At 43.9% G+C, this 19,863-nt stretch overlaps 2 protein-coding genes across 5 annotated transcripts in view; one reads left to right on the top strand and one right to left on the bottom strand.

Moving 5' to 3' along the window:
* Positions 1–14,365, top strand: part of slc35f3b (solute carrier family 35 member F3b) — a 61,100-nt gene extending 46,735 nt beyond the window's left edge. For all 4 annotated transcript variants that reach the window (XM_079362087.1, XM_079362085.1, XM_079362084.1 and 1 more), the window contains 6 exons: positions 2,048–2,390; positions 7,862–8,081; positions 11,589–11,714; positions 13,132–13,324; positions 13,426–13,515; positions 13,852–14,365. In XM_079362087.1, coding sequence (XP_079218213.1) covers positions 2,048–2,390; positions 7,862–8,081; positions 11,589–11,714; positions 13,132–13,324; positions 13,426–13,515; positions 13,852–14,093 — 1,214 coding nt within the window. In that variant the 3' untranslated portion in view covers positions 14,094–14,365. The remainder of the gene's footprint in view (positions 1–2,047; positions 2,391–7,861; positions 8,082–11,588; positions 11,715–13,131; positions 13,325–13,425; positions 13,516–13,851) is intronic.
* Positions 14,366–17,043: 2,678 nt separating this feature from the next.
* On the bottom strand, positions 17,044–19,795 carry LOC306835498 (5-hydroxytryptamine receptor 1D). The gene is given in 5 exon segments (XM_079362083.1): positions 17,044–17,930; positions 17,933–18,286; positions 18,289–18,517; positions 19,084–19,244; positions 19,500–19,795. Coding segments are annotated over 5 exon segments (1,590 nt in total). The 5' UTR covers positions 19,669–19,795; the 3' UTR covers positions 17,044–17,253.
* Between the last annotated feature and the right edge of the window lie 68 nt (positions 19,796–19,863).

Here is a 19,863-nt window from a genome sequence, read left to right as displayed (position 1 = left end):
ATCACATTAACATAAAGACAAACAGCGTCACCAGTCCAACTCAAATAACAGTATGAGGGCGTTTAGTTTTCTGTTGATGCTCCGTGATAATCATTTTCACAGTGCAACTCCTACTTAATGTGATAGATTTAATCTGGTCTCGCAGAGTTCTGTTTGAAGTGGGTTCTGTGTTCCAGTCAGCAGAGTACAGTGCAGATGAATCTGCAAAAAGCCTCCCTGCGGCACATCATTACCTCTGGAAAGCACCATTAGGGAGATCCCTCAAACTTAACTTGTTGGAAGGCTGCAGAAAATTCATGGCGCGGCTTGTTCAACCAGTATGATAGTAGAGATTGCTATTGCAGTATTGCAGTTTTGTTTCCTGTTGTAAAAGAACAGTTAGAGGTTGTTCTGAAAACGGTCGAGTTTATTGACTATGTGTTATTATTCTTAATAACTGTTTTTCATACCCAGGTTTTTTTTTGATGGTATCATCAATACACAATCTCTGAGAGATAAAGGGAGGCAGATAACTTCTCTGAATGAAGATGTGCTGTATAAATAAATATAAATCTATTATTATCTGCAAAATATATCAGAATCTGACGCTATGAATACATGAACACAGTTGATTGTCTTCACTTCACATTACACATTTGTTCTTTCTTTTAAACGGTGAGCTTTTGCAAACATGAAGCTGCACAAAGCTCTTTCTGTACCATTAAAAAACACTTCAGATATTCTTCTAGATTTTTGCTCTTTTATTATTTTCTTGATTTAAGTCTCTTTCAAGGAGGAAAATTCTTCTCTTGTTGCTTTCGTTTTTCACACATTCCTTTTAAAGTTGAAGCGGTTTGAGTTTCTCGCGGATAGACGCTGGTTCTGATTATGACATGTCCGTGTAGAACATTTTAAAAAATCACTGGTGCATTTGTGATTTGTTCATGGTTATACTTTCTGCATAGATGGAAGTGAGCTGCCTCAAACAGACAATGTTCAGTATATTAGTAACAAAGTCTGAAGGAATCAAAATGACCTTGGTAAGGGAATTGGTTTGAAGCAAAGAGTGGGTGTGAGTGGGACAGCAACACTTTGCTTCAATTCACAGCTTATTGAACAAGTATGGAGGCTATCAGGTTTTGACAGGAGCAATAGAAAAGTAAAGTGTGGCTGTGTCTGCATTTGTGCACTCCAGTGAACACACAAACATACACGCACACAGACGCGTCATTGTGGCCGGTGAGGTGGAGAAGAGGCTGTGTTGTATTGGATATCAGATCTGCCCTCTTTTGTCCTCTGTTTGGCTGCAGCCTGACACACTTGATCACCACATTTTGAACCTCGGATGTCTGATTGATTACCTTCAAGTTCAATTAAGCTGTGAAAGCAGCTATTTTTATCTGGAAACAGACGGAAAGACACGGGTGACCTGAAGGCCCTCGCTCAGATAAGAGTCTCCCGTGAAGGCTTTTAGTTCAGATCCACTGCGAGAAATAATCTGATAATATGTGTGCAGAATAAGACGAGAGAAGACGTCGACTCTTCCTTCAGGCGTCTGTCTGTCTGTCTGTCTGTCTGTCTGTCTGTCTGTCTGTCTGTCTGTCTGTCTGTCTGTCTGTCTGTCTGTCTGTCTGTCTGTCTGTCTGTCTGTCTGTCTGTCTGTCTGTCTGTCTGTCTGTCTGTCTGTCTGTGTAATTTTCCACTTTAAGGCTTTGATGATGCTTTATGTGCCGTCAGCACTCACAGCATCAGTTTCAGAGCGCTTCCCACCGGCACTAATTGTTGCTTGGTTACAAAATTCAACTTCCGCTTCCCTTGGTAGTGACTGTTAGTGCTTTTTTAATATCTCTGTGTGATTAATATTTTCCTTCATCAAGTAAATATCTACAAGAAAACAGCATAAAGGAGTAATTAATTAATGAATTAACTGTACCCTCAAAAAGCAAAGCTGATATCAGAAGTCTCAACCCTTCTTGATTTTGATTGGTTGGTTTTGGCCAAGGTTGACTGAAGGACACAGTTTGAAAGTTTTTAACCGTCAGTGTTACACGTTTGTGTCCGCTTGCAGGAGAAGAACGCACCAGGGAGAATGTGGTGGGCACAACAGACACACAAGCAGCGAGCGGTGCAGCTGGAGCTGAGTCCGGCTCCAGCAGACGGAAGCTCCACTGCTGCATCAGAGTAACAACCGTGCAGGTACAGAAGGCCCTGTGGGGGGTCGCCATGGTGATGTGCGTCTGCTCGTCCTGGGCAGGCTCCACCCAGCTGGCCAAGCTGACCTTTAAGCAGTTTGACGCCCCCTTCACCCTCACCTGGTTCGCCACCTCCTGGAACTGCCTCTTCTTCCCCCTCTATTACATCGGCCACCTGTGCAAGAGTCCGGAGAGGCAGACGCCCAGACAGAGATTCAGGTGAGGACACTTTACCTGCATCAGCAAGTAAACATTATTCACAGAGCATAAAAAAAAAGAATAGAGCTGATAGTGAAGAAGGAAAAGGAAGTGTATAGCCACAGACAGCTGTCATGTGATCCCTTCTATTTCATGGTTTGAAATCCTTAACAGACAAAAGAGTGAAGTCATGAGAGTTGGAGGCGAATCAGAGCTGTGATGGACAAGGAGACAAATGTGCGACTACAGTCGAGGTTTGGATGTGATTTCTAAATCTGGCAGTAGTTTCCAGTTTTCAAAATGTTCCTTGAAATTAGAGAAGCCAAGAATGCAAACGAATGCAAATGTTGGTTGTGATTTAAAAAACAATCAAAGCAGTCGACTCTGTGTGCAAGTATGAAGCCGTGTCCAGACTCACAAACCTCCAAAAAAAAAAAAGAATTCTGCTGGAAATTATCTAGAAATTTCCAGCAGAGCATAAAAACAACTTTTGGCTCTTCCCTTGATTTTTATGTTATAAATGGAGCTGCTGTGTTTTAGGTTTCATGCTAGCTCTGAACGTACAGAACTGTAGACGGAGAGGTTCAGCTTCCCTCATGTTGTTCTGCACCTTTATGTGCAAAAAGCAACAATAACTTAAAAGATCAACCTTCAGTGATGTTGCACTTTTGTTTTCTTCAATGCTAAAGTTTTTATTTACTTCTTCTTCTTCTTATTGTCACTGTAAACAAGCCGAACACACAGTATTTTTTCTGCAGATCCAACAGAGATGACTTAAAGAAAAAAAAACTAACCGTATCTGTCTTGTCAACAAATAGATTTGTTTTCTTTCAACACTCACCGATGATGCACAGACATCAAAAGTCACACAATCGGGGGGGGGGGGGAAACAATTTTCCATCAGCAGCAGCCTCAGTAGACAAGAATACAATTAGAAATCATTCTGCAGAAAGTTGCTTTCTTCACTGATAACAAATCTCACTATTCTTCTTTATACAGATAAAATGTGCAGCTGAAATGCTCGGGCACATCCTGCAGAGATTGACAATAAGCCCTGTGAGAAAATATCTATATGCAGTTGTGTCCAGGTGTTTGAACGCAATCCTGAGGGGTCAACAAAACCTGAACGAGACAGGACAAATCCCCAAGACTTTCCCGCTCCAATCTTAACAAAAAGTTCTTTTTTTGCACTTTAAAAAAGAGTAAAATGCAGAAACCTTACTATGCATATAAACCCCTTTATTCCAGCCCTGATCAGGCCAGGTCTGAAAGGAACTAACAAAAACCTGTCTGAGAAAGTATGTGTGTGTTGTTTGAACAGAAGCATCCTCATATATACGTCCTTGTTGATCATCTCAGAGAATGTCTGGAGTTGTTTGCTTGTTACTTATTCACAGTCACTCCCCGTTCATATCTGACTCCCGCAAATAGCTCGCCACTTATTTAATTTGGGCTCTAAGATTCCCGCGTCGTGTTTAGTTATTCTGCTGCTGCGGCGAGCAGAAAGAAAGGTGTGTCAGAAGAGCTTTCACAATTCAAACAGCCCATTAATCACGGTCTTTAAACAAAAGTCTTATCTCTCCTCCTCGCTGTGCCGCTCTAGCGCAGGGAGACAAAGAAGGCGAGGTGGTGGAAGGTCCCGGCTCTGTATCTCTGCCGCACCTCTGTGATGTAATCCTTCCTTTCGGAGGGCTTACACTAGGATCTGGGGCTCCTCGACCAAAAGCTGATGTGTTCAGAATATGAATCCCTCTGTTTCCTTCGTAGTTAGAATGCACCCGGTGAGTTTCGGAACAAGCAGAGGAAAAGAGAGTTTAGATCAGTTGCTCGCCCGTTCCTACAAAACAGCAGCCGGGGTAACAGAAGAGCTGACGTTGGTGATGTTGTTTCACTGGAACTGGATGTTTTCTTTGGAAGCTTTCTGCTGTATTGACTTCCAACGTGCCTGGCAGATTGTAACTCTCCTCCTGTTCATGTTTGACGTTAATGCAAGGAGCCTCTTCGTCTCTTTTACTGCAGCTTGAGAAGGTTTGACTGTTCCAGTCAAGGCAGGTTACAGGACCAGAGAATGTAACGCTATCCTTCATATTTAAAAATAATATTAAAACAACCACACCAGGGGGCTCTCAGTCAATACAACAAGTAAAGATGATGTTGAGGCTGGTGGGGAATCATGGGAGTGATTCTCTCTGAAATATACAGTAAATATGAATATATTAAAGCTGTCACCTGAGCAGAAGAGCAGTCGCTGTGTGTCTGTATGAATATTTCTTAGTCATTTATTTTTGTCCTGTCACGAAAAGTTGAGTGAAGTGACATTTACGTTAGGATTTGTTGAGCCAGACCCTCCCTGATTGGTCACTCACAAACAGATCAGTAATTTAATTTCAGCGGTTTCAGAGATGATGAAACGCAGCTATCACTGAGAGAGCGTTTATGTGTTTATGACAGCAGGGTGTGAAAAGTGAGTTTTTTTAGTGCAGACCCAGCCCGTTTATAACAAAGCTTGTTCCTCTGCATTCGGCAGTCACTCTGATAGCTCTGCTAGCTGCCAAAACCTCATTTCCTGCCGCTTCATCGCTTCCACAGGGGCCGGATGATTTCAGGGCTCGAGAGCAACGTAAACAGAAGCTGTTAAAGTGCAATGATGTGGTATTTTGACCTCTGAACGTTTTAAAACACTGTAACACAAGTGGACGGGATCTATAAGTCTGAGGTGTTTTGATACTGATACATGATGTCACGGTTTGATTTCCTGTCTCACGTTACAGAGAGTGTGAAACATCGACTGTCAGGCCAATAAGTCTCAAGTTTCTGCATTTATCTAACAGCATTTTTATCCACTGCAGATATTAAAAACCCCACATCTTCTTCTTTGTGTACCGTAAATTCCGTACTATTGAGCGCACCTGGATATAAGCCGCACCGGCTAAAAATAAGTAAATAAATGTATTTGTACATATATAAGCCGCACTTGATTATAAGCCGCAGGTGTCCACGCTATAACAAGAGCTATTTACACAGACGTAGGCTACCGGTAACATCCGCAAATACTGTAGCGTCCGTACGGACGTTAAAGGACGACGAGAGCGTTCAAATAATAACTTTTAATAACCCGATCACTGTCGGCCGTGACCACGCCGTTTACAGCAGAGAGCTGTCATAACTTGCCGTAACAATCCAACTCTCTCCCCCAGCGTTCTCTCATACAGCCACTCAACACGTTCTCGCTGGTGCATTCACTGACTCTCCACATAATCGGAATTATGAACACATTATCAACTACTGACTTTACAACATGAACCGTTACAATACGAAGCCTAGCCGACGGTGTCTGTAACACGGCTGATGAAAAAGATGACCGTAATATATTTCACAAGAAAAAGTCCATCCATTCACTGCCTCAGAATGACTTCATTACTCACTTCCTCAGTCTCTGTTGTCGCTGTCAGTGTCATCTTAACGTGCAGCAGCTCTGTTAGCTTCTTTGACAGCCAGGTCGATCGCCTTTAACTTGAAAGCTACATCATATGCATTTCTCCATGTGTTTTCCATGATGAGGGTGCGTGCATGAAGCGCACAATGACTGATATTAAGATCCGACGTGACGAAGTCAAATGTTTTTGCGGCAGAAGCACATTGTCCCCCATAAAAAATCCATGCATTAGCCGCACCGGAGTAGAAGCCGCAGTGCTCGAAGTGTGAGAAAAAAGTAGCGGTTTATAGTCCGGAATTTACGGTACTTAAAAACTCCTCTTGACGGTTGTAAGGTCCAGACTTCAGCCATCTTTAGAGAAGATATCAAATAAAGGAACACCTATTCTTTACGCCTAAGCTTCAGTGATAGTCGGAATAAAAGCAGGTTCATCTCTCATGTTATGACAGAATAAAAAAAACCCTTTATTCTACTTATTACATTTCAATGATGTGTTTTCACACATGAAATCTTCCTGTTGTGGCGTAAAAAGGACGACGCAGAGGGAGCTGACGAAGCAAAAGAGTCGGACACTGTAACGGGAATGTTTGACTTTATATCCAGTGTTAACAAAGGCGTGGAGAACAGAAGGGCAAACAGAGAGCGTAATGATGCGGTTTTATTGCGTGCACATTGAGTCGAGATCGTTCTGTGTTCACAGGATAGAAACACGTTCACTCCTTCCCCCTCGCTTGTGCTGAATTTTTCCTGAATATGTCTGACACAGTGGCTGGGGCTCAGATTAAAAGCTCAATTAATCCCTGAGGGAATTTCTGGTTCTTACACTCACACACTCTGTCATGCTTCTCACACACACATAGGCCCAAAATACACACGCAACAACAGGTCCTGTGGACATGCACAAGATGGAGAAACGGCAGAGTGGGGCTGCTACACACTGCCAAACTGATAGGGGGTTCGGTGCCTTGCTCAAGGGCACATCAGCAGTACAAGGGAAGTGACATGGCACCAAACCAATTTCCTTCTTTCTTTCTTTTTATTTTTTTTGCACCAGGATTTGAAGCCTCCAGTTCACGCTGAGCTACTGCCGCCCCCAAAAGCAACATACTTAGAGAGATGTGATCAAGGCATGTGCATTCACTGGACAGACAATCTTTAATCCTCACCTTCATTAATGTGTCTGGTCAGGAAATAGTCAAGTTTAAGGTGGTGCTGAGGCTCATATGGCGAGAAAGGAGTAAATTCTTTAAAGGCACATCCTCACAGCTACTGTACTTTTAGTTCTAGGAATCTGAAGATTGGAGCGGGAAAGTCTTGGGGTTTTGTCCGGTCTCATTCAGGTTTTGTTGACCCCTTAAGGATTGCATTCAAACACCTGGACACAACCGCATATCGATATTTTCTCACAGGGCTTAAGAAGGCAGTTCATGTAGCCTGTGACTGATTTTATGCTGAGTCATTATGAGACATTGTTATATATATATATATATATATATATATATATATATATATATATATATATAAAGCTCAAAATGTGTTGTTGTGTTTTGATTAGATTTTTCCAGCACAGTTATTATAAGCATATTGCATCTGCTTTGCTATCGTCCTCATTTAAACTCACACTGTCGAGCAGGAACTGGCAAAGACAGATCATAAAAAAACGCCGGAGGAAGAGATCGATAGTTTAGTGTCATGGTTGGAAACAGCTCAGATTCATCTCACTCTATCTCCAACTTCAGTAGCTCGTGGCAGATCTGATTTCATCTGTAAATATTTACTTATTCTCCAGCGGAGGGGAGTTGGTCCCACACGCACCGCAATGCAATCATCATTTTGATGTGACTCCTACAATGGGAATTACTTTACACACTCATTACTGATCACTGATTAAAACTTCTGGTCTCCGTGGTGTCATTATATCAGCAGGCACTATTTATATTCATAAACATTGATTTAAAAAACTCCCACACCATAATGACATCCATCAGTTTTTAATTTACTCATCCTACATGTTTTAATATTCTTTCACCGTGCTCTGCGTTTTGTGTTTTCTCAGGGAGTGCTGCAGGTTTTTCGGGGACGACGGGCTGACGCCCAAGGTGTTTTTCACCAAGGTGGCGCCCTTTGGCCTCCTGTGGATCCTCACCAACTACCTGTACCTGCAAGCCCTCAGGAAGATCAACACAACAGACGTGTCGGCGCTCTTCTGTTGTAACAAGGCCTTCGTCTTCCTGCTGTCCTGGATTGTACTCAGAGACCGCTTCATGGGGGTCAGGGTGAGTTCATGTGCCTGTGTGTGTTTATTCCAGGGTTTCTTTTTTTTTTTGCCCAGCCTTTTTTTTTTTGCCCAGCCTTTTTTTTTTTTCTTCTTCCTGAGTGAAAAATGTTGCTGCTGCAGTTTTTAGCCACAAACAGCTGGGTCAAATGAAAGCTTTGTGCTTCAGACTACACATCTGTGGCAACCGTTACCTTTAATAACCAACATAATAACCTCCTAGCCTAGTGGTTAGCATGGAGGTTCCTGGTTTGAATCCCTGCGTCTGTGTGTGGGGTTGCATGTTCCCCCCATGCATGTGTTGGTTCTCTCCGTGTAAAAGGAAAGGCTCATTAGGTGAATTGGTGACTCTAAATCACCCTTGAGTGTGATTGGCTGTGGCTGGTATTCTGTCTCCATGTGTCAGCCCTGTGATTGACAGGCGAACAGCCCCGCCTCTCACCCAATGACAGCTTGGATGGGCTCCAGCACCTGAAGAACCCCAATGAATAACCAACAAAACAAGCCACCACTTATTGTCAGTGTTATTGTTTGGCTTGATAGACAGAAGTACCCACACTCTGGTCTTGGGTCTGTCTTGGTCTCGGTCAGTGTGGGCTTGACTACAACACTACTTATTTGTCGATGCTGTTTTGAAGGACATAATCAGGTAACATTGGAGCTCTAAGAGTTTTATTATTATCACATTATTTCACATTATCAAATGGACCAAGTCAAAGTTAAAGAACATCTCGAAGCAGAGGTGTCTTCCTCCCGCTTGTCTCTCCTGGTGAGCAACGTGTCACTTTGTCTCAGTTTTTTTTTTTTCATGAAATCCATGGCGCCAAAATTACAACTGAAGATCTGCTTTTTTTATTATTTTAATGAGCGTGGCACAGAAGTCAAACATTTACTATGGAGAGGGTGTAAATCTCTTTTATGATGTCATTTTCACACATGAAGGGAGATGACTCTGAGTATAAATCTCCCGAGGGAGTGCAGATAATGTGTGTTTTGTTGCTCTGACTTACTTTCCATGTGAAGGTGTGAGCTGCACACTGCAGCGCGTTGGAGTGGATTTACCTGCGTGACAGCGTGATTTCCCCGCCAGCAATCACTGTGTCATTCAAATGCACCTCCTGGAGTGTGTCTGCATCCTGGTGTGTGTGTTTGTTGGCATGTTTGTTACTGACTCTTTCTGCGTGAGGATAAAAAAAAAAAAAAGCAGAGGAGTGAGGGGATTTAGCTCTGTGAAATGGGGTAACTCCTGCTCTCCTCAGAAGCCTTCACATCTGCAGCCGCCCTGCACTCCTGCAGAATGCATTTCCCTTCTTTTCTGTTTCCATCACACACACTCCCAACCATCTCATCTACTCCCTCGTGCATGCACCCGACTCCCCAACCCCCATTATCTGCGATGAAAGGCCTCAGTAAGAGACAAATACTGTAAAATGTCTTCTCTCTCTCTCTCTCTCTCTCTCTCTCTCTCTCTCTCTCTCTCTCTCTCTCTCTCTCTCTCTCTCTCTCTCTCTCTCTCTCTCCACCCACATCTTCCCTCTCTCTTTCTCTCTCCCTCTTTCGGTGGTAAGGATTGCAGTGTTTGGATGTCTGCAGCAATGCAGGGGATCTTGGATGAGTTTGACAAGAAAGTAAAGGAGTGGAGAGAAAGAGGGATAGGGATGGGAATGCTAAATCATTCTTGTTAAAAAGCAATGTTTTGGGGACATTGTGTTCGTGAAAATAATGGCTATTTAGAGGCTTAGACTGGTGCTAACAGCAGTTTCAGAAAAGGTTGGAACAGACCAGTGTTGCTTTATGTGGGATTTGTGGATGGATTTATCAGCCATAAAGGGAGATAGATACGGCCTAATCCACATCGACACACTGCAGTAATAACACTGTAATCACATAAGCCACTCTGTTTGCAGGTGGCATGATCCTTTCCATCACTGTGCTGAGCCATCTCGAGAGGTAAAAATACGGACACATGCCGGGTCGCTGACCTTGTAAGCAAACAGCCCGCTCACACAAATGAAAGGTTTATCTGTGACTGACGGGCTGCCTGCAGTGCAGAAAGAGCCATTTTGTGTTAAAGGTGCCCGGGGGGCTTTGTCCCAGCAAAAACACGCAGCTCATTTATCTTCCTGACACCTCCTTAATGCAGCACTAATCCACTCAGCTGGACTGTGCACCGGCCCCCTGTTAATCAGCCCTGCACACGTATGTGTTCACATGCACAGTAAAAAAAACCCAAAGACTTGTGTTTTGCAAAACTGTCAAAGGAACACTTTGGATGTTTTCAAGTGGAGCTGTGAGGTGTCGGTCATGAGGCAGTTTAATTCAGGCTGCAGCACTTCCTTGGCCCGGTGTGCTTCGGCACGCTATAGTTCACGCATGGGTGCAAACACACGGGTACAGAATGTTGACAGCCTTCATTATGTGCTGGCTGTATCTGACTAACATGAATCAAAGTAAGCTGATAAGTCGTGTGTTGTATTACCACGTTATTTGCTGCATGTCATCCCCAACTCTCTCCTTCCAACTTTTCCAGTCTCTTCAGCTGTCCGTTCTAATAAAAAGGTAAAATGGCCTCCCAAAATAGCTTAAAGAAAAATATCATTGGACCAAAACAAAAAAACAGTTTGGTGTCGACTTACAGTAGCTCAGTTGGTAGAGCAGACGCCACAGTCCTTGACGCAGAGGTTATAGGTCCCACTCTAGAGTCTGACAGTGTTTGCTGCATGTTCTAGTGTGTACTATAAAAGTCTGATCAAACAGCTGGTCTGATACGGTGCACTGCATGCGTACAGGAATTTTGAAAAAATGTCAAAGGTCATCAAAACGAAGCTGTGAAAATATACAGAAATGTAGCTTGGACTCAAAGTTGTTGGTCGGTCCTTAAAGTAATCGTCTCCACTGTAGTGCATCACTTAGCTTCCATGTGTGTTTGTACTCTGACTGGCTTCACCAAACAGGACAAGTGCTGAATGTGAACCACCGTTTGACAAGTCTCTTTCTAACTTAACTGCCTTTAAGCACGGATGAAAGATTCTGCCTCAGATTTTGCATGGCTGGTGGGATGAAAGAGAGATGTTTAGAAGCTGTGTAAATCACAAAGACAGGAAGTGGGAGTACGCAATGAGGGTTGGTGGACTGAAGGGGGGGGGGGGTTTAGTTTGTAAACATGACAGTGGAGTAACAAAAACCAACCAACGTCAGACAAAGACACCAACGCTGCAGAAGACTGTCCTGTGTCCCCATTTCATTCAGAGTGTGTCTACAGAGTGTCTACGAGAGTTTGCCTTCAAATACCAAAATGCTGCTTCCTTTGAAAGAAAACCTGCAGATTAATTATATCATAACAAGCCGTGTCCTGTGATTTCTGCAAGTGTAGGCCATGTGGGCCTGCTGTGCCCCCCCCCCCCACTGCAGTGAAGGCTCGGGCGTCTTTATCACCTCACTGCGAGCAGCATGTCGTCCATCCGTCATCCACTGATCTCTCTCTCTCTCTCTCTCTCTCTCTCTGCAGATCGTAGCTGCTATCTTGGCCATAGCAGGCATTGTGATGATGACCTACGCTGATGGATTCCACAGCCACTCTGTCATCGGCATCACGTTGGTCGTGTCCTCTGCTTCAATGTCGGCGCTTTACAAGGTATAAGTTTGCATTTGAAACACCTCAAGAACCCTATAATCGAGCTTGTGTATCCTCTCTCGAGTTTAAGTTGAAGTTGTTGAACATCCCAACGCTGATAATGTGCGAAGCTTCAGAGCCCAGCACAAAGAAGAACATATCACATCACACACTCTGTTTCAGGTAGAGTAATACACAAATGTAACTATGAAACACAAAGTAGAATCAAGAACTCAGAAGTGCATGAAAAATGATTTCCAGACTTGCTTCACGTGTTGCTTAGCTACAGGTTTTCTTCTGGGCTCAGCTCACACGTGCACATGTGATTCAAGCTGAACTTCAACTTACTGAAAATGTTACTGAATCACTCTCCAGACAATTTTAGCAACTCATGACAGTCAAGTTTCTGCAGCCTGCAAGTCCATTTCATATATTAGTCACTTGTAAACATTAAAAAACATTAAATTTTCTGTTGCTGATCGAAGATGCACGAAGACAAACATCTGTTCAGTCTTCTGAAAAAGAGTCTTACATTGGCTTTTCATTCTGTTTTCTGTTTAACATTTTATATTAAAATATAAATGTTGGGATAAGAGATCAAGCATGAAGATGAAATATTGATATTTGTTTCCTTTTGTTTAATTTTAAACAGTTAAAATCATCCAGTTGAGAGAATCCTACAATCTGTATGAACACTCGCACTATTTCAGACAGCTGAAATAGTGCGAGTGTTCTCTCAACTCTCAGTCAACTCTCCTTTCAGATTAAGAGCAACTCTGTTACAGTTTTATTAAATGATGCAGTAGATGTTCATTTTTTTTTTTTTCTTTTAACCATTTTTGGCACTTGAGTCAATCGAGCATGGTTTATGATTTTAATCAGTCCTCATGAATGTATGATCTTTTTAAACCTCCCATATTCAAACAAGCTATTGCAGGTAATGAATTAATGTTGTTTTTTAAAGGGATACTTCACCCATTTGCATGAAGCTTTGTATCATTAGAAACATGGTAGCAGTGTTGAGTGGTCGTGAATCCAGCCCTCATTTTGCACTACTACCCACTTCCCTTTAAATTATGACTCTAAGTGTTTTCCCTTTAAATGTGTCTCTAGCTCCTGTCTAATTATATAACCTGGTAGCGTTAGACAGAAGCAGATTACGACATGGAAGCTGACACAACGTGTGACATGAGAGCGTTCGGTTGCCGCCCTCAGGCTGTGATGTCCTGATCAAGGAGGTCACAGGACGGGTAGCTTTATTTTGACGGGGTTCTGGCCTGCTGTCTGTACTGCCTAATGTGATAAACCGACAGCAGCGAGCCTGTGCCAAAGACATGACAGGTGCTTGGCAGGTGCGGCCTCTGCTTTATCCCTCTGCTCCATGAGGGGGCAGATTTCTTTTGGTGCATTCATCCTCCTCCTCCCTGCTTGTCCTCAGGTGCTCTTCAAGATGGTCCTGGGCAGTGCCAAATTCGGAGAGGCTGCGCTCTTTCTGAGCATCGTTGGAAGTGCAAACTTTGTCTTTGTCAGCTTTGTGCCCGTCATCCTGTATTTTACACGCGTGGAGTACGTCGGCTCGCTTGCAGACATCCCGTGGGCTTACCTCTGTGGCGTCGCAGGACTGCTTTTTGGTATGTGACGACAGCAGGAGATTCAGTATGTTGAATAAACATGCCACTGTACTGATCATGTGACCCATTAATATCCTGCTTCTTTATGCATCTTTCCACAGCTTTCAACATCCTGGTGAACTTTGGCATTGCCATAACATACCCAACGTTAATCTCCCTTGGCATCGTATTAAGTGTCCCAGTGAATGCCAGTAAGTCTCTTGGCTTTCTTACCGACAAAACTTAATTGAATTGAAGAACTTTGAGATCCAGTCAGCATTTAATCTTTTACGTTTCCAGAACTTCCCCCAAATGTTTTCCCATATTTAATAAAGCAAAGTGGAATAGTTTGCTTGAACAATTTCTAATTTTATGTGAAAAACAAAAAAACAAGTACTGATCATGCTGAGTTACTTACAAATGTGCATGTTTATTGTTCACATGACTCCTCTGATTCCTACAGTTATTATTACAACAACCATGGAGGTAAATGCTGGACTGTAGGGCAGACTGTGTTCACACTGATAGTAAATGTCATTATCTTGCAGTGGTGGACCTCTACACATGTGAAATTAATTTCAACACGGTGCGCCTGATCGCTGTGTGCATCATCTGCCTGGGTTTCCTCATGCTGCTGCTGCCCGAGGACTGGGACCAGTGCATCATCCAGCTCAGCACCAAGCTGCGCAAACGTGACGAGCCAGCAGAGGGCAGCGCAGAGGCGGGGGCCACCACAGGGCTCAACTGGAGGGGCAGAGCCAGGACCTCCATGTCAACATTTGCACACTGACTCCGTGAAGTGATAAACAGACAAACAGACGGACGCAGGGAGGGAGGCACTTTAACCTCTTATAGGACTTTTGACCTGCAGCTCCCTGAGGAGAAAACAGTATTTCAGACCGTCCTCTGGTCAGTAACTTACAGCAAAAGGAGGAGCAGACTGTGTTATTCATTTGGCGTCCATTCCGCTCAGAAGTTATCTGAGTGGCTGCATGGACTCGTATTATTTGAAATCCTTCTTCACCGAAAAAACATGATCAAATAAAACTGATCGACTCGTGAGTTCTTTTGGCTTTACCTCTTCATCATTTCATTCACGATGTATCTTCACGCCTGGGAAGATTTGCCAACTTGCCTGATATTCTTCAACTCTGAGAAAAAAAAAAAAAAAGACAGACACCATGTGGGCTTGCTGTCGTACACATTTACACACTTTTTAAGATCCAAAGAAGAATGCCTAAAATGCAGAACGCCTGAGAACAAAAAGCGAGGCCAACAGAGGCTGCCTTCAGGTTTCACTTACTGACAAATACCTGCCTTTCATGCACTGTACATAGCTGACTTTCACACCTCTGATGTCCTGGAGTTGTTGACCTGATGGGCTCATCTGGCGTGAGGGAACCTGTCCGGACATCTGAGCATCAAATCGGAGCTGAAGAAGCTTTCACGACGCCTCGCTCTGCTCCTCCCGAGAGAGGAAGTCAGGTCTTTGTCGATCACAATGATTGGCTCCTCACCCCCGTGGTTATTTGTTTCTCCCACTCTGTCAGCGCTGACACCCGTTGCTCAGGCCCACAGATGAGTCACGATAGATTTTTAACACCAGTATCTCCATGGCATGAGTTATCAACGCGTGATACAGTTTTTCAGAGAGAGCTTTCAGCCCATCCATGATGCACTTTTGCCTCACATATTCTCCTGCTGACGTTGGCAGTATTACAATTCTCCTAACCAAGCGACACAGGTAAAACATCTATTGACATGTGACTCTGATCAACCCACTGTCATTGTTTCAGATGTCCCAGGTTTGCAAATCTTATAAACACAGGAACAGCTAACAATCTTTTACAGATCAAACATTTTATGTTTCAGTCACAAGTCGGCCGGACATGAAAACCAATCAGCGTGTAGATTCCCTCACCACCTAAAATACAGAAACATTGTGTTTGAAGTCAAAATGAATGATCAAAATGTTATTTCACCAAACATTTTTCATGATAAATGTTATATACTGTCGTTTTAATTCATCTTCAGTGTAATCATTCCTGTAATTATTATAATCACCAGCTCCCCACCTAGAAACATCCAGAGTCAACCAAAACAAAACAAGAAAATCCGGGCAGAGGACGGACTCGCGTATGGAGGCCCAGGGAGGGATGGATTAGCCACATTACCTTTGTAGTCTAGTCTAAGGCCCGAAGTCCACCTGGTGTTTTTCCCGGGCAGAAAAGCTCTGGCTGTATGCATGAAGCTGCACGTCTGTCCTGTCGCTATGACAACAGTCTGTTCACAACAGCTGATGTCTCAGGTGGGTGACGCCCTCTCCTCATTGAAAACAATTGAAAAACATGCTGGTGCTCAAAAAAAAAATGCTACGTGGACACCTTTTGCTTGTAAATGATACATTTTCAGTTTTACCTGCCGATAAATCAAGAACTCGCGAGAAGCAGGAACTTTGAAATATTTGCTGCTTTTATAGGATTTGCAAACTTTGAACACACGAGAGCGACATGCCAACAACGTTGGAGCTTCCCACTCTGAGCGTGACATCAGGTGATGTTGAAATATGCTGACATTGTTCCACCTTTCCACTTTATGGGGAACACAAATCTCTAGTTTACTGACACACATTTCTTAGGCAAGTTAAAACCAACGGCGATGAACCCGAGGGAGAAAGAGGCCCACGCTTTACAAAGCGACGGATGGAAACTCTGCCTTGTTGTGAATGTATGAACATCACTCGACCACACACGCTCGCTATCTGATTTTTACAGTGCCACCACAGACTGCTGCAGAGAGACTCTTTAATCCTTCCATTCTGTGCTGACTGAGTTGCTTTTTTTTTTTTTTTTCTTAAGAGAGAGATCTCTAAAACCTTTGTTCTGGACTACTTTTCTACTACTTACTTTTTTTGCATTTGGTTGCTTAGTAACCTGGAGGGGACGGTGAGTAACATCTGCAGGAGGAGCATGCACATACTGTAAGAGCAGATACAGCTGACAGATCCACGTCACTGCCTTTTCTTTCTTTGCAATAGAGTACATCAGCACTGTTTCCCATTGTCATACTCTATGACAATAAATAACTATATTGTATTCCTCTGGAATTATTGCGAGACATAAATGTAAACCTTTGTAAGGAATGATGATTTTTACACTAAAATGCAACACATGATTATCACGTTTGAGGAAGAGATATTAGGAGCGCTAATAAGACAGGTTTATTCAATTTACTGCTGGCTGTCTTCAAGTGTAATCACATGTACTATATAAAAGATTTCTTTTCAATACACGTCTGTGTCTGGTTGTTGTCGACTAACACTAACAATAATAAAACAAGTCTTTCAGAAAATGTGTGCTCAAACAGGCCGTTTCTAGATTTTCCCATCATGACATCACAAAGGGCTGAAACTCCTCCCCCAGGTGGGTGAAACTCCCACAGCTCAGTGTTTGTCCCGCCCTCTTTTTCTGCCTTCTCACCGTAAACAATAGGACATGGAGTGAGAAAGCCCGGGACACCTGAGCCCTTCCAGAGAGGGGGCGTGGTCAGACACAGCTCATTTACATATTTAAAGCTACAGACACAGAAATGGCCTGTTCTGAGCAGGGCTGAAATAGAGGGGTTTATAGACATGATCAAATACAGGATCAGAGTGGATTTAACAAGAAAAACTTCACACATACTTTTTGGGGAACTCAAAGATTTTAGATTTTTTTAAGCTTAACTCTGTTTAATACTAAAGTAGCATTTTCTTCGTTAAACACAAGCATTGTATCAAATTTCAATATTACATTTATTTAAGTTTGTAACCTTCAGGTCAAACATGATATGAGATAATAAGCTTTGAACACATTTTTTCCTTTAAATGTCTAAGAGTTAAATTGAGGAAAATAGTTGATTATAAAAGATGTTGACCTTTAGTCAAATCAAATCCAACGGCATCTTCATTGTCAGCAAACATCGTGATCCACTCTTACTGCGATCTGGCCGAAGAAGAAAGTGGCCTGACGCTTGTTGGTCAGAGCAGAGAAAGGTAATCTGCTGCCCTCTTGTGGTCGAGAGGGAACCTGCAGGCAGTCCACCCTCACGCATCCACCTGCAGCAATTTGCTCCCTCAGACCGAAGGGAGCGATGTCTTTACGGTGACACAGTTTGCATTGATGTTCCTTGGAGCAATGTTTAAAGTCAGTGCTCACAGTAAAAATGGAGGAATAATCATCACAGCTCAGAGTCTCAGAACTGGAAGGCGGACCAGGGTGGGTGGTGGTGAGGGTATTGGGGTCACTGCTCCTGCCATCATCTCCCTCTGCTCTGACCTCCTCTCCTCTGCAGAAAAAAATGCCAAGGCGTGCTCGGATTTTTTGCCCCAGTCCCTGAAGAGCGCACTGGAAACGCTTGCTGAGCAGAGCATACAAAAGGGGATTGATGTCAGAGTTCAGCAACACCAGCAGGTGCGAAAAGGTGACGGCAGAAGGCGGGACCAGGCTGGTCCGGCCTGAGATTGCCGTTTCTGCAGCCTGAACAAGGGCTACACATGTGAAAGGCGTCCAGCAAAGAAAGAAGGCTGAGATAACCAAGAGTAAACGCAGAAGTCCTTGGTGGTTGTGGTGATGCTGTGACAGGAGGTGAGGAAACGCCTGGATGTTGAGTTATTCTGCTCTGGAGCAGAATCAGGGAAAGCCGAGCTGACATTATGCCCTTGTTCCCTTCTCATCTCGGACACAAACTCTCTGCTCAGATGATAAATCAGTCTTGAGGGGCAGCACTGGTGAGATGAACCACGTGGAGAGGAGACAGAGTCTTGAATCCTGCTGTGCTGCACTGAGTCCTCCAATGTGTGAATCCTCCTTGCATGGCTGCGTGCAACCTTAACAATGTTCCCATAGCAAAAGAGGATGACCCCTGCAGGTATGGCGAAGGAGAGGGCGGCCGTGAATGCCGTGTAGCTGGAACTGCCGGACCAGTTGACTGCACAGCTGTACGCGGCGCTGCATAACTGATGGAGCCCCAACCGAGCAGGGGGGGGCAACTGGTGAGCAGAGCCTGCAGCCAGATCCACATCACCACAGCACAGGTCCTCCACAGGGTGCAGCGAGAGCTGTAGCGCAGGCAGTCCACGATGGAGTGGTAGCGGTCGAGGGCAATAGCGGCTAAAGTTAGAACAGAGGCGGTGCAGTAAACAGAGGAGGTGTAGCCCACGTACAGACAGAGGCCCTGCAGGAGAGGAGAGAGACAGAATCTCACCACGTGCATCTACACATACATCATCTTCTTCTTTATCATGTACAATATTAAATATTAAAAAACTAATTCCCCCATTTGATTTTTTGCACCAGAGTAAGCTTAAGGCTCCTGTGAGCAATGTAAATGTGTTTCATCTCCTCATAATAAATCAGCAGACTGAGGAAGAAGAAAGGCCCGCAAAGTCGCTCAAATGCCAAAAAAAAGTTTGAATTCATCACAACGTTTCTTCTTCTTCTTCCTCAGTCTGCTGAAATATTCATTAAACAATGAATGACAGTGACGCCTTGTATCGTCACTGGTCCATATGTCTGTAGGAGCAGAGCAGGAAAAGGTAGTTTTTAAAAACAGGAAGCTATGTGGTTTATAATTGTTAAAAGGTTGTTTTAAATTCAAAGATATTGTTTACTGTTGAAAAGCAGGAATATGAACACTTATTAAAAAATGGTGAGATGCCACCCTGAGCAGGTCATGTGCCCTGGGAGATGAAGAGAATAAAGTGCAGTGTAAATGATGAACACAGGACAGAGGGGACTCACAGGACAATCCACCCACGCATGTTTCATGATGGACAAAGCCACAAACGGCATCACGCCCACGCCCACCAGGAGGTCGCTGACGGCCAGGTTCATGATGAGCACTGACGTCACCGTGTGGAAAGTCTTGTTGGCAGCCACGATAACAATGACGAGTATGTTTCCTACACAGGAACACAAACACACTATGAGACTAAATGGATTCTGAAGCAGCGATCTCACTGACTCTAAATACACAGGAGAGACAAATCTACACTGCAGTCCACGTGAGCAGTAAACACTGAAGAGTAAAAAAGGTGTGAGCTACATAAATACAGAGCAAAGGAAGACTTTTCTTTCAGGTAATTCAAATAAATCTTTTTTATGACCTTATCTGGGAAATATGAGGATCACCGAGTTTAAAAAAAACCCCTCTGTACCCGTCACAGCTCCCAAACACATCAGCACCATCAGGATCTCCAGGACCAGCTGGGCCCGCCCGGACACACCGTGGAGCCCGCGCCGCCCGTCCAGCTCACGTTGACTTCCGACGATGCGGCCTGCAGAGAGGACTCGGACTCGGACTCGGGCCCGGGCTCCATGTCCCATTCAAAACAGCTGCAGTCCTCACATGATGAGACTCCGTGCACAAATGACTTGATGGAAAAAGAAATGAGTGTGATGAGATGAGCTGCCCTCTCCCCTCCCCCCCCGGTCTCCAGGTGAACCAGGCACTTTACTCTTTGAAATGGGAGGGGGCGGGGGGGCATGAACACCTCTTTTAACCCCCTTCTTCTCCAATCC

This window comes from Symphodus melops, assembly GCF_947650265.1.
Source record: "Symphodus melops genome assembly, chromosome: 15".
NCBI classification, from domain to species: domain Eukaryota; kingdom Metazoa; phylum Chordata; class Actinopteri; order Labriformes; family Labridae; genus Symphodus; species Symphodus melops.
The sequence above is the reverse complement of the archived record's forward strand: the minus strand, read 5'-3'. Positions and strand labels throughout refer to the sequence as shown.